The sequence below is a fragment of the Podarcis melisellensis genome (genome assembly GCF_964234715.1).
Source record: "Podarcis melisellensis genome assembly, chromosome: 17".
Taxonomy (NCBI): Eukaryota; Metazoa; Chordata; class Lepidosauria; order Squamata; family Lacertidae; genus Podarcis; species Podarcis melisellensis.
This window is the reverse complement of record NC_138534.1, coordinates 10,503,785-10,515,786: the sequence shown is the minus strand read 5'-3', so window position 1 is coordinate 10,515,786 and position 12,002 is coordinate 10,503,785. Positions and strand designations below refer to the sequence as shown.

At 49.5% G+C, this 12,002-nt stretch overlaps 1 protein-coding gene across 6 annotated transcripts in view; it reads right to left on the bottom strand.

The window, feature by feature from the left end:
- The window catches only part of PNPLA6 (patatin like domain 6, lysophospholipase), an 82,370-nt gene extending 72,549 nt beyond the window's left edge, over nt 1–9,821 (bottom strand). For 4 of the 6 annotated variants that reach the window (XM_081893760.1, XM_081893761.1, XM_081893762.1 and 1 more), the window contains exon 1: nt 9,691–9,821. In XM_081893760.1, coding sequence (XP_081749886.1) covers nt 9,691–9,806 — 116 coding nt within the window. In that variant the 5' untranslated portion in view covers nt 9,807–9,821. Of the gene's footprint in view, nt 1–369; nt 821–1,829; nt 1,851–9,690 lie in introns of those variants that run through there. The other 2 variants (XM_081893764.1, XM_081893763.1) reach the window with 2 other exon arrangements.
- Nucleotides 9,822–12,002: the final 2,181 nt, after the last annotated feature.

Sequence of the window (12,002 nt, the reverse complement as noted above, 5' to 3'; positions counted from 1 at the left end):
TGTGATCAACTCCTGCCCGGAAACCTATGTCCCCACTGTAGAAGGACATGTGGATCTAGAATTGGCCTCCACAGTCACTTATAGACTCACTGTTAAAACCGTGTTTATGGAAGATGCTCTTACTAGGCTACGAGGGATCGCCAAAGAAGAAGACGACTCCACATAAGACTATGCCCAGAGCCACAAAGACAAGACAAGGTGGCGAGGGCTGCACAGTGGGAGCCAACACCATCTGCCTACTGACCCACAAGAATCTGGAGATCAATAGTCACCGAGTGTGCCTTCCTCAGCAGTCACACAAGAACCCCGCTCTCCCACTCTGGGGGAACATGATGCACACTTGCGCGCGCACACACACAAAGCACTTACCTGTCCTGTGACGTGGAGGCAAACAAACAACAAATGCTGGTATTCGACAAGGCAGCCAGCCTACAAGAGAACCTCCTCAGGCAGTTCCGCTGACCACAACTTGTGGGGAACTTGCCTCCCCCCCCCCAGTAGATTTTGCATTAAAGCTGAACTTTCAGGAATGGTCCATTCTTGCTCCTCTTCCCTGATCAACAGGCCAGCCAGCAGAAGTCGCGCACTGTGTCTTTAGCCGGCTTCCCGGTGCAAGAGCAGGGTCATGTTCTCCTTCTGGCATGTTTCACAATAGCGAGAGCCCAAGGCGCAGTTGCTTCATGCCCAGGGATTGCACCATCGGCAAACTGCTCCTGTTCCGAGACACACAGAAACCTCTTTTCTCCTCTGGGGCCAGCATCGGAAAGAGACAGAGGAGGTGGACAGACACTCTAAGGAGTGTAGCTGTGCTAGCCTCAGGCAGCAGAAAGACACAGGAATAGCCAAGGGTTAAACCACATTGCTCAGATGAGGCAACAGGAAAACAACATCCTCAGCTGGCAGTGCTAAACGGGGGGGGGGGGGGTTTCATACAGAGCCCAGCTTCTACCGGAAGGTCAAAGCATGAATATGCAGCTTCCATAGACCACGTCACCAAGTGGAAGACAATTACTACTGTAGTGAAGGAACCACCCACATTCATATTCTAGGAAGCAGAACCATTAAGGAATAGGGACTCCTCAAACTTCCCTTCACGTGTTTGTTGGGACTTGCTCAGCGCAGGCACGGAGGGCCAGACAAGAAGCAGCAGTTCATTTTTTCAGAAATCTCGATGACGCCCCACCCACATAGTAAAAGCAACACAAATCTAACTCAGCATGGATGTGGCCACTGCTATTTAGACTGCAAGCCACTTGGCTAGGGGGAAGCCATACTGAAAACAGTGGAGGCTCATACAATGCAGAGGACTGAGGCACCACCCAGTTACTGCTGACTGGTAGTATAAAGTAATATTGCAGGATTAAACAGACACTGTGCAAAAAACACAAGTGGTATAAAACAGGATGCAATAAGTTCTTTCTGGCCAGCGGATACACACCTATGCTAACGAGTGCAGAGAAGTTGTCTCCCTATTCCCAGGTGTCAAAAAAGGTTGTTTATGTATGCATGCCACTACTGTGGCCCGGAGTAGTGTTCTGGCCAGGAGGAAGTAGAGTACACCCCTCCCTCCTTTTTCTCCCAATCAGAGACTCAGATTCAGGTGGGACAACACAAAGAGATACCCGTTCCCACCCTCTCTCTAGGGGAAAGTGAAGATGTGGAGAAGGCTGGGAGAAGCAGCTTGGTTCTCCAGCAGCACCCAAGTCTGAGAGTTAGCCAGGACACAAAATAAGCCCGGATGGGGCATGGGGGAACCTGGTGAGAAATAACCAGGATTAAATTAAACAAAGCCGGGGGGGGGGACAGGCAGCTCCACTGGCAGCGCTTACCTCTCCTTCCAGTTCAGGGGACAGTCATGCTAAGAGATAAAGAATAAACCAAAACTCAGGCAAACTGCTTCCAGGACTAGTTGGGGGGATACTAAAAGGCAGCGGAGCCTTACTGTGGCTTAGAACATTACAAATCCTGCTCACTTCAATGGGGCAGGCACAGGACACACCCCTGGCAGAAGGACCCACATCTGGCAAGTCGCTGGAAACCCATTTTGGAAAACAATGGAGCAAACACACCAGCTGCCCTGTAGGCACAAACAAGAGGAAGCCTGGAACCAGCAAGGACTGATGGATTGCAGCGAGCGTGTTAATGTCTGACTTGGCAGAGGGCCAGGCAGAGAGGCAGCTAAGAGGTCCTGGGAGGAAGCCAAACACAACCATTTATCCAGTCATCCTCTTTTCATCTGGGATGGGCAAGGGTGGAGCTCGTCCAATCAGTTCTGCTAAAGTCCACCGAGAGTGAGACCCAGGAACAATTGAGCTTTGCTGTTTTATTTTCTTTGCCCGGCGATTGACTGCAGATTAGAACCCCATAGCCTAAGACTGGAAAATGTTTATTGAATATATGGGGGGAAATTGTGCACACTTGAAAACGTTGGCAGCATGAAGATAAACTCAACAGCGTAAATAAGTTTGGATGGATGCCAAAATGGAGTACTGAACGGTTTGGTTTATGTACAATATGCAGGGTTTTCAATTCAATTCAAAATCCTTTATTAGGCATAGCACACCACATATGCAGGGTTTTATGGTATGCAAAATGGAAAGCGAAGAAGGGAAGTCATTGATATTTTAAGGATGTTTCAATAAACCACTGAGACTAGGGCTTGCCGATCGGAAGGTCGGCGGTTCGAATCCCCGCGATGGGGTGAGCTCCCGTTGTTCGGTCCCAGCTCCTGCCAACCTAGCTGTTTGAAAGCACGTCAAAGTGCAAGTAGATAAATAGGTACTGCTCCGGCGGGAAGGTAAACGGTGTTTCCGTGCGCTGATCTGGTTTTGCAAGAAGTGGCTTAGTCATGCTGGCCACATGACCCGGAAAAACTGTCTACAGACAAACATTGGCTCCCTTGGCCAGTAAAGCAAGATGAGTGCTGCAACCCGAGTCATCCGCAACACACACACACACACACACACACGAATCCCATACCCAGACAGCAAAAAGCCAAAAGATGCACAGGGATCTCTATGGCCATGGCTTTGCTTTCTCAAGCATTCAGTGGCTGGCCATACTCCTGAAGCAGGGCGGGGAGCAAGAAGGAAGATGAGGAAATGGGAGCCTCAGGGGCTGTTGATACAATTCAGGAAGTTATCCTTCCAGAGAACTCCTGGCTGCGTCAACCTGGCCTCTTCAGGGACATCGCCAACAGTGCATGTTTACTCAGAAGTCAGTCCTACTCTGTTCAGTGGCGCTTACTCTCTAGTAAGTGCGTTTGGGAGTGCAGCCAACACACACCTCTCTCTCTCTCTCTCTCCGGCGGGAACAAGCAAACCCTGCTACTGCTGGGTTGTGTGTTGGAAGATGAAAGATGGTGTGTGTTGGAAGACAAAGAACCTTGTTTGTTGCCTCTGCCGCACAGCCTGCTGAATGTGCAAAAAAAAGTAAAGGCGAAGTGAGTTCACAAGCGCTTAGCTCGGGGTTACTCATTCTGTAAGTTCTTGCCCGGAACAGCAGCTCTCATGTCCTAACATCCTCATGCGCACCTGCCAGAGCCTTTCACTTGGCTTCTGTGGGTCACCACGCCCTATACCTGGAACATTTTTGCCGGGCGCCTAAAGGTGTATAATGATTTGTTTGTTTGTTTGTTTGTTTATTGATTGAATTTATATACTGCCCTATACCTGGAGGTCTCAGGGTGGTTCGCAGAAAAGATCACACTATATAAAATAAAAACAATAACTCAATAACACCCCCCTAAAAAAGAGCCGCATTTTAAAAGAGCATAGGATGTTGATCAGGTCAACCAAAGGCCTGATTAAAAAGGAATGTTTTTGCCTGGCGCCTAAAGGTGTATAATGAAGGTACCAGGCAAACTTCCCTGAAGAGAGCATTCCACAGATGGGGAGCCACTGCAGAGAAGGCCCTGTTCTCATTTTGCCACCCTCCGGATCTCTTGTGGAGAGCCTCAGAAGTTGATCTCAGGGTCCGGGTAGGTTCCTAGGGAAAGAGGTATTGCAGTCCTGAGCCATTTAAGGCTTCACAGGCCAAAACCAGCACTTCGAATGTGAGGAGGCTTAGGGAAACATCTTCCAGCCCAAGGGCTGCCTTCCCTCCTGAGGCAATACTCTGGATGGAACTCTCACCAGTGAAGCAAGAGCTGTTTTCTAGCCATACGAAAGTCAGAGGTTTCTCTGCTCATCACACTGGCCTCTGCCCTGCCCTTCTCCATACAGGAAACTAGAAGCACAATCACAGTTACAAGAACACACTCCAGCCAGGCAAAAGCACCCAAGCAAGGCTGGTGATGACTGTGGCCTAAAAAGCCCTAACGCAGGACTGGACACAAAGCCTGAGGGTCTTGACCCCTGGGCTAGAGAAAGGAATTTCCCTTGCACAGCCATACACCGACACCGGGATGAAGTCATAAAGCTATTTTTCTCTTCTTTTTGTGCAAAAGCAGAAGGAATCCTAAATACCCTCTGGCAAAGAAATCCAATCACTGTGGACGCCAATTCCTGCTTATCAGGCGGCACTTGCTGATCAGAGGAACTTGAGAATACCAACCTTGGGCTAAAGCTAGTGAGCTGGAATCAGTGCAAACTTGCCAGCTTTTAAAATCCCAAAGCACAGAGAGGATTCAGGGCCCCAGCTTTATAGATTTTGGTTTATTCTTTCGGGTCCGTCTCTTGGCTCTTGTAATGTACGAAGGGGCCTGGAAATTCTGAGCCTGCAAAAGGGCCCACTGGAAAGGGGAGAATTGGGACCAGAGGATGCCCAGTCTGCAATGACCCCATCTCTCGCACTCCTTTGAGTGTCAAAGCTGTTAGGCAACAATGCACCAGCAGGAGCACGGCCAGCTAGGACAGACTTCCTCAAACTCGGCCCTCCAGATGTTTGGAGACTACAGTTCCCATCATCCCTGACCACTGGTCCTGCTAGCTAAGGATCATGGGAGTTGTAGGCCAAAAACAGCTGGAGGGGCGAGTTTGAGGAAGCCTGAGCTAGAAGGTTGCCACCACATCTTAAGAGCTCCTGGGATAGGAAGGCCCCAGGAAATCCCTGCCAACAAACATCATCTCCACCCCAGGTTACTTTGTGCAGAAAGTTCACATGAGAGGAGGAAGGCCACTTTTGTAGGTGGTGGCAACCGTCTGTCTCAAGAGACAATGGAGTGTGCCTCTGGGGGTGAAACCAAAGGTAAAGGTAAAGGTAAAGGTACCCCTGCCCGTACGGGCCAGTCTTGACAGACTCTGGGGTTGTGTGCCCATCTCACTTAAGAGGCCAGGGGCCAGCGCTGTCCGGAGACACTTCCAGGTCACGTGGCCAGCGTGACATTGCTGCTCTGGCGAGCCAGAGCTGCACATGGAAACGCCGTTTACCTTCCCGCTAGTAAGCGGTCCCTATTTATCTACTTGCACCCGGGGGTGCTTTCGAACTGCTAGGCTGGCAGGCGCTGGGACCGAGCAACGGGAGCGCACCCCGCCGCGGGGATTCGAACCGCTGACCTTTCGATCGGCAAGCCCTAGGCGCTGAGGCTTTTACCCACAGCGCCACCCGCGTCCCTGGTGGTGAAACCAAACCGCTGTGTTAAAAGCACTGAAGTGACCTCCAAGGGGTGCAAGCCTGGGCAGTGTGTTTGGAGGTCTTGGGCTGCCCAGACAAGACCACCACCCCCAGTCCAAAGGTAAGCAGAGCAATACATTTGGCACCAGTCTGGCTGCAGGAGTTGCAGGAGGAGGCGTACAAGGTGCCTTCCAATTGTCTTAGGGACTCCACTCCAGATTTTTTGTAGTAGCAATTATTATTATTATTATCATTATTATTTATTATTTATACTCCGCCCAACTGGCTGGGTTTCCCCAGCCACTCTGGACGGCTTCGAACAAAACACTAAAATACAATAACCTATTAAACATTAAAAGCTTTCCTAAACAGGGCTGCCTTCAGATGTCTTCTAAAAGTTTGGTAGTTATTTTTCTCTTTAACATCTGGTGGGAGGGCGTTCCACAGGGCAGGTGCCACTACCGAGAAGGCCCTCTGCATGGTTCCCTGTAATTTGGCTTCTTGCAGTGAGGAAACCACCAGAAGGCCCTCGGCGCTGGACCTCAGTGTGTGGGCAGAACGATGGAGGTGGAGACGCTCCTTCAGGTATACTGGACCGAGGCCGTTTAGGGATTTACTCCTTTTCTTTTCCTGAAGATATCCCACAAAGCAGCAGAAGTTTAGGGTCACAGTTGTCCTTCTCCTAGATGGGCTACCCTTCTCAAGCAGAAGAACCCCATTTGCCCCTCATTGAAGTGTAGGCAACATTTTCTGCATTCCCTCCTGGGCAACTCCCTGCAGAGGCTGTACATACCACTAGTACAGGCATCCCCAAGTTTCGGCCCTCCAGATGTTTTGGACTACAATTCCCATCACCCCTGACCACTGGTCCTGTTAGCTAGGGATCATGGGAGTTGTAGGCTAAAACATCTGGAGGGCCGCAGGTTGGGGATTCCTGCACTAGTAGGTGGACCCCAAACTGGCAGTGAATGTGGCAAGGTCCAAAAGTTGGCAAGACTGCAAAGGAAGAGATATAATGCTCAGGAACTGATTGCTCACAAGGTGCTTTTGACCTTAATCTGAGGGCTGCATTAAATTAGATGGAGAGCTGCCAGGGTCCCTGTCCTGAATTTGGATTAGATGACCCTTAGTGTCCCTTTCAGGTCTACAATTCTATAATCAGGAGTGTAAACATCTATCATATTTCCACGTCATATAGTGTCAGGCATGGAAATAAGGATTCTGGAAATCTCAGCTTTCTTTAAAGAAAGAAAAAACACCCTTTTGTCCTTATAATGGCCCATTTCAAAGTGTGCAGTCCATGCTTGGTAAACTCTTGAACACCAAAAAGCTTTATTGCCACTGCCCCTCACTGGGACTTGTGGAAGAGGAACAAATTGTGGAAAACGAGCAAATGCATGTCAGTGCAAGTTGGAATAAACAACTGTCAGATAATGAACCAGCGCCGCAACAATTTCACCACAGTATCCAGAAGGAGGCATGGAATCCCTGAAAAAGATTCCCCAAGGCAGCCTTCTAGATCTCATTCACACAGAAGGAAACCTTGATAAGTGTGGGGACAGTTTGTGCACATAGCCCCTGGGTACTATTAGGGCAAGGAAGTTCTCCTCATTCAGCACAGGTACCCAGTTCCTGCCTTTCTGTCTTGTCATAAAGTTGTATAAATAAATATAAATATAAATACCCATACACACACCCTGCCCTGTGATCCTTGGGTGAAAGGTGTTATAGAAATTTAATTAATAAATAATAATATACCCCCAGATCATCAACAAATAACTACAGTGGTACCTCGGGCTAAGTACTTAATTCGTTCCGGAGGTCTGTTCTTAATCTGAAACTGTTCTTAACCTGAAGCACCACTTTAGCTAATGGGGCCTCCTGCTGCCGCCGCACCACCAGAGCACGATTTCTGTTCTCATCCTGAAGCAAAGTTCTTAACCTGAAGCACTATTTCTGGGTTAGCGGAGTGTGTAACCTGAAGCGTATGTAACCTGAAGCGTATGTAACTTGAGGTACCACTGTATTATTATTATTATTATTATTATTATTATTATTACTACTACTACTACTATTATTATATCACCTTTTATCTGAAGACCACAGGGCAGTTCACAACATGAAAATACCAAGCGAGAACACAAAATACCTAATAAAAAAGAACCGAAACAAAGACCAACCAGTAACCCCATCCCGCAAACACATTTAAAAAGCCGTAGAATGTTAATGAGCCCAAGGCATGATTAAAGAGAAACCTTTTTTTTTTTTTGCTTGGCAAGTCCTCCAAGACTGACAATAGGATGGCCCTGGGAGGAGCCACAGTGTCCTCAGGGTAAAGTTTAATTGCCAGCTCCATGAGTTGTCAATCTGAACCAGCCTCCCCCTGCAAGCGCATGTTAATTTTCCTACCAATGAAAACAAGACACTGAGTACTTACTGCATTTATATCACTCCTACTCCCTGGCTGGAGGGTCCAGCCTTTCGCTCTGCGGCTTCATGCCAGGCAATCCCCCTGCCCACCCACCCCCATTTCTGCCTAGGCAATGGCTCTTCCATACCTTCCCTCCTTCCTCTGCTTCTGTTTTGCTGGGGTTTTAAAAATTACTGACTTACTGCGTACGTACCACCCTCTCACGGCCTGTTTGGACAGTCTGATTTCATCACGCTCTGTCCCTTTTGTGCCCCCAACAAAAGCCAATTCGTGCCCATCTGATGATAAACAGATGACCTTGAGCCTAGGCTGGGCACGTGTTGCTGGAAGGGGTCCAGGTTGCCAGGCAATGCGGCCTGCTTGAAATATTGGCTCCTGTGCAGGGCCCCACTGAACACCCCCTGCCCTCATTGGATGGCACCAACCCAACTGGGCAGGACCACCAGCAGGCTGGGATTGGTCAGCTGGACCCCTCCCCGGGTCACTTAATGGGGGGGTGAAGGGAGCAGCTGTCCTGGCTCTCATCTGGACAGTCAGCCGGCCCCGCTCAGACCCCCCAGCCCAGCAGGAGTCTTACTGACTCTTTGGCACCGTCTTACCTGACACACCTTTTTTGCCTTCAGCTACGCCCCCCTGCCCACCTGATAGCTCCAGAAGGACATGTGCCACCTTTGTGCTCCAGGCAGCACCTGGTCCCCCCGGGCAGCTGCCAAGCCAGGCTGTGGAGGTGGCCGGCTGGCCTTAGCTTCACCCAGAGCGGGTCTCAATCTCTTAGCAACGCTCCATTGGCATGACCCAGGCCTGGGGAAGGTTTTGACCCCAGAGCCAAAGTTTCTCTTAGGGAGGCTATGCTCTATTACCCCAAACGAGGGCAGCAAAATGAACCAGGATTCCAGGTAAACGGCAGTCTCCATCCCAGTGCCTGAATGTCTGCAGCACAACTCCTGCTCCCAGCCTTTCTCTCTGCGGCTTCATGCCAGGCAATGCCCCTGCCCGCCCGTCCACCCACCCATTTCTGCCCAAGCCACGGCTCGTCCATGCCTTCCCTCAACCCTCTACTGCTGCCTTGCTGGGGTTTTAAAAATTCCCAAATGGAGAGGGACCAAGGCTCAAAGCCTCTCCCCCTTTCGGCGCAAGATATAAGGGCCAGCGTGGCCTCAGGGTTACAGTTTCGGGCTAGGACCCTGGGAGAGACCCGGGTTCAAATCCCCACTACTGGGCCAGGAAGTTCCCTGGGGTGACCTTGGCCCAGCCACTGACTGCCTCATCTCTCGGCCTAACCTACCTCCCAGGGCTGTAGTGGGGGTTCAATCTGGAGGGGGTGGGTAGCTCAGTCCGTAGAGCACGAGACTATGGATCTGAGTCATGGGTTCCAGCGATGGGGCGAAAGGGGGTTGGACTAGATGACCCTGGTGGTCCCTTCAACTTCTAAGAACGTTTGTGGGCGGGGGGGGGGGATATGTACACGGAGAAAAAGCTGGGCTACAAGTGCAATAAACACGCGAATAAATATCTGACAAGGTGTTTCTGGCTGAAGGAAGAGCGGGTGGCGGGGAATACGCGCACGCACTCTGTGCATGCTCAGAGGCTCCATTGCCGCCTCTTCATTTCTTCGCACGTTACCGAGCGGGACCCCAGCGCTGGGCGCCAGCCTTTCTTTTCTTCCCCCCGCCCTCTCGCATTGCTGTTATCCGCTCAAGACTCACCCGCCGCCGCCGCCGGCTCCGATCTGCAGGGCGGCCCTTTGAAGCCCATGCCTCTCTCTCTCTCTCTCTCTCTCTCTGCCTCCGGCTCGTAGAGGCGCCCTGGCCAATGACATCATCACGCCGCGCCGTAAAGCTGGCGGCCGGCCGCCATGTTGCGAGGGGCAGAGAGGCAGCGCCCTTGCGGGAAAGACGCCATGGGCGGCTAGGAAGCGGATTTTGTAGGGTTGTGGGAAAGGGTCAGAAAAGGGTCTAGAGAGGGGTGGTGGTGGAGGAGCCACACCCCTAGGAAGGAAGGTTGCAGTGCTTAGGGCTTGTTGTCTATATGATAACATTAATAATAATAATAATAATAATAATAATAATAATTTATTTATATCCCGCTCATCTACTTTTTCCTCTGGCCTAAAGTTGAGAATAAGAGATTTGTAAAGTTGGAAGGGACCCTTAGGCTCATCTAGTCCCAACCCCCTGTAATAAACAAAAATCTGCCCTTATTCCCTTATGGGGAACACAAGAGCCCTTATAGAGTCCTTTGTAGGTTCTCCATCGTCGGAGAAAAGAACAGAGGCCAAACAGAAAATATTGAGCAGCAAAGCAGCTAGTAAGCCTGATCTTTATTAAAGCTGTTGCAACAGGGTGCTCCCCTCACATGCAGGAGAAGAGGAGGACCCAGAATCAAGGTGTGCCTGCCGTTAAATAGACATTTTAAATTCCCTGCCCTGGAACTCAAGACCAGCCCTCCATACATCATACATACATCACAGAAGGGGTGTAACCCAAGGCCACCCCTCCATACATTATACCTACATAACAGAAAAGGCGGTCTACAACAGAAATTTGAATGTTGTTGTTTTTCCTGCCTGTCAGGTTATCTGATAATGCCTTATCTGATTGCCTTTCCTGGTAGTCTGGCCATTCCTTTGAGATGTTGATCACCCAATTCCTGAGACAATGGGAAGGTTCCCTCACCCCCTCCCTCCTTGCAGAGAAAACATTTGGTCAGTTTGGGAGTCAAAATGGTTTCAGGACTGTTTTCCTGTGCTGCTTCAGACATGTATATTTATGTACGTGCTTTGTTGGTACATTTATAAACACACACACACACACACACACACACACACACATATATATATATATATATGCAGGTTTTGGTGTCCTCGGGTGTCTTCCCGTGTAAAAGTTGGGGTGTCTAGGCGACGTTTCGACGAGGTCTCACTCGTCATCTTCAGGCTGGTGCTTTCGGCTTCTTGTTACTGGAACAGAGCAGGATCTCAGTGTTTGAGTTCCTATAAATACTGTTGAGGGGGTGTGTTGTATAGCCTCCAATGTTCTGGGCAGAGAGGAAGTTCCCAGGCTAGTGTGCCTTTTCTTCTTTTGTTCCTTAATTACTTGAGGGATATCCTGAGTGATTTCTTGAGTGATATCCTGAGTACCACTTAGGTGGGTCATTAGGTGTGGATTAGTTGCTAAAGTCTTTGTGTCTTGACCTCTTGAACTTTGTGAAGAGTTTTTCTGAGAAGATGGCTGTACTGCACTTAGTTGTGCTCTGGCTTGGCTTCGTGTATAGGGGCGAGCTGTGGTTTTGTGGCTTGTGTCAGCCAGATCTGTGTAGGGATTGCAGGGGGGTGCAGCATCCGGAGGTGCCTCCATGGTTTGGCTACTGGATGGTGTCTGTAATTTATCTGTGGAGAGGGTCTGGGTTTGGGTCTGGTGTGGTTGATTGGTGATGGCGTTCTGTGTGCCTCTGGATCTGGTGTCAGTTTTTGTGGGGAGGGCTAATTTCCAGATGTCTGGCAAGCGGGATGTGTCGTCACGCTTGTTCATGTTGTGAGGGTGTTTCTCTATCTCGATGGCTTCCATGATTATTCTCTTGTGGTGATGTTCCATGTTAAAGAGCAATTTGGAATCTGCAAAATTAATTTCGTGTCCTGTTTCTTTCATGTGTTGGAAAAGAGAGGAAGTTTTTTCTTCTTTTTTGACGGCATTCTTGTGTTCTGCGATACGTGCATTTATTCGTCTGTTTGTTTGTCCAATGTACGTGGCTGGGCAGACTTTGCAGGGTATTTCATAGACCCCTTGGTTTTCCAACTGGATTTTATCCTTGGGGTTTCTGAGGATATTGGCTATTTTTTGGTTGGTGCAAAAGGCTGTTTTGATATTGTGTTTATGGAGGATTTTGCTAATTTTATCTGTAGTGCCCTTGATATAAGGAAGGAGGGCCATGCCATTGTTTTCTTCTGTGTCTTGGTTTTTGGGGGGTGTTTCTTTTTGGATTAGCTTCGTAACCCTGTTTTGCTGGTATCCATTGGCAA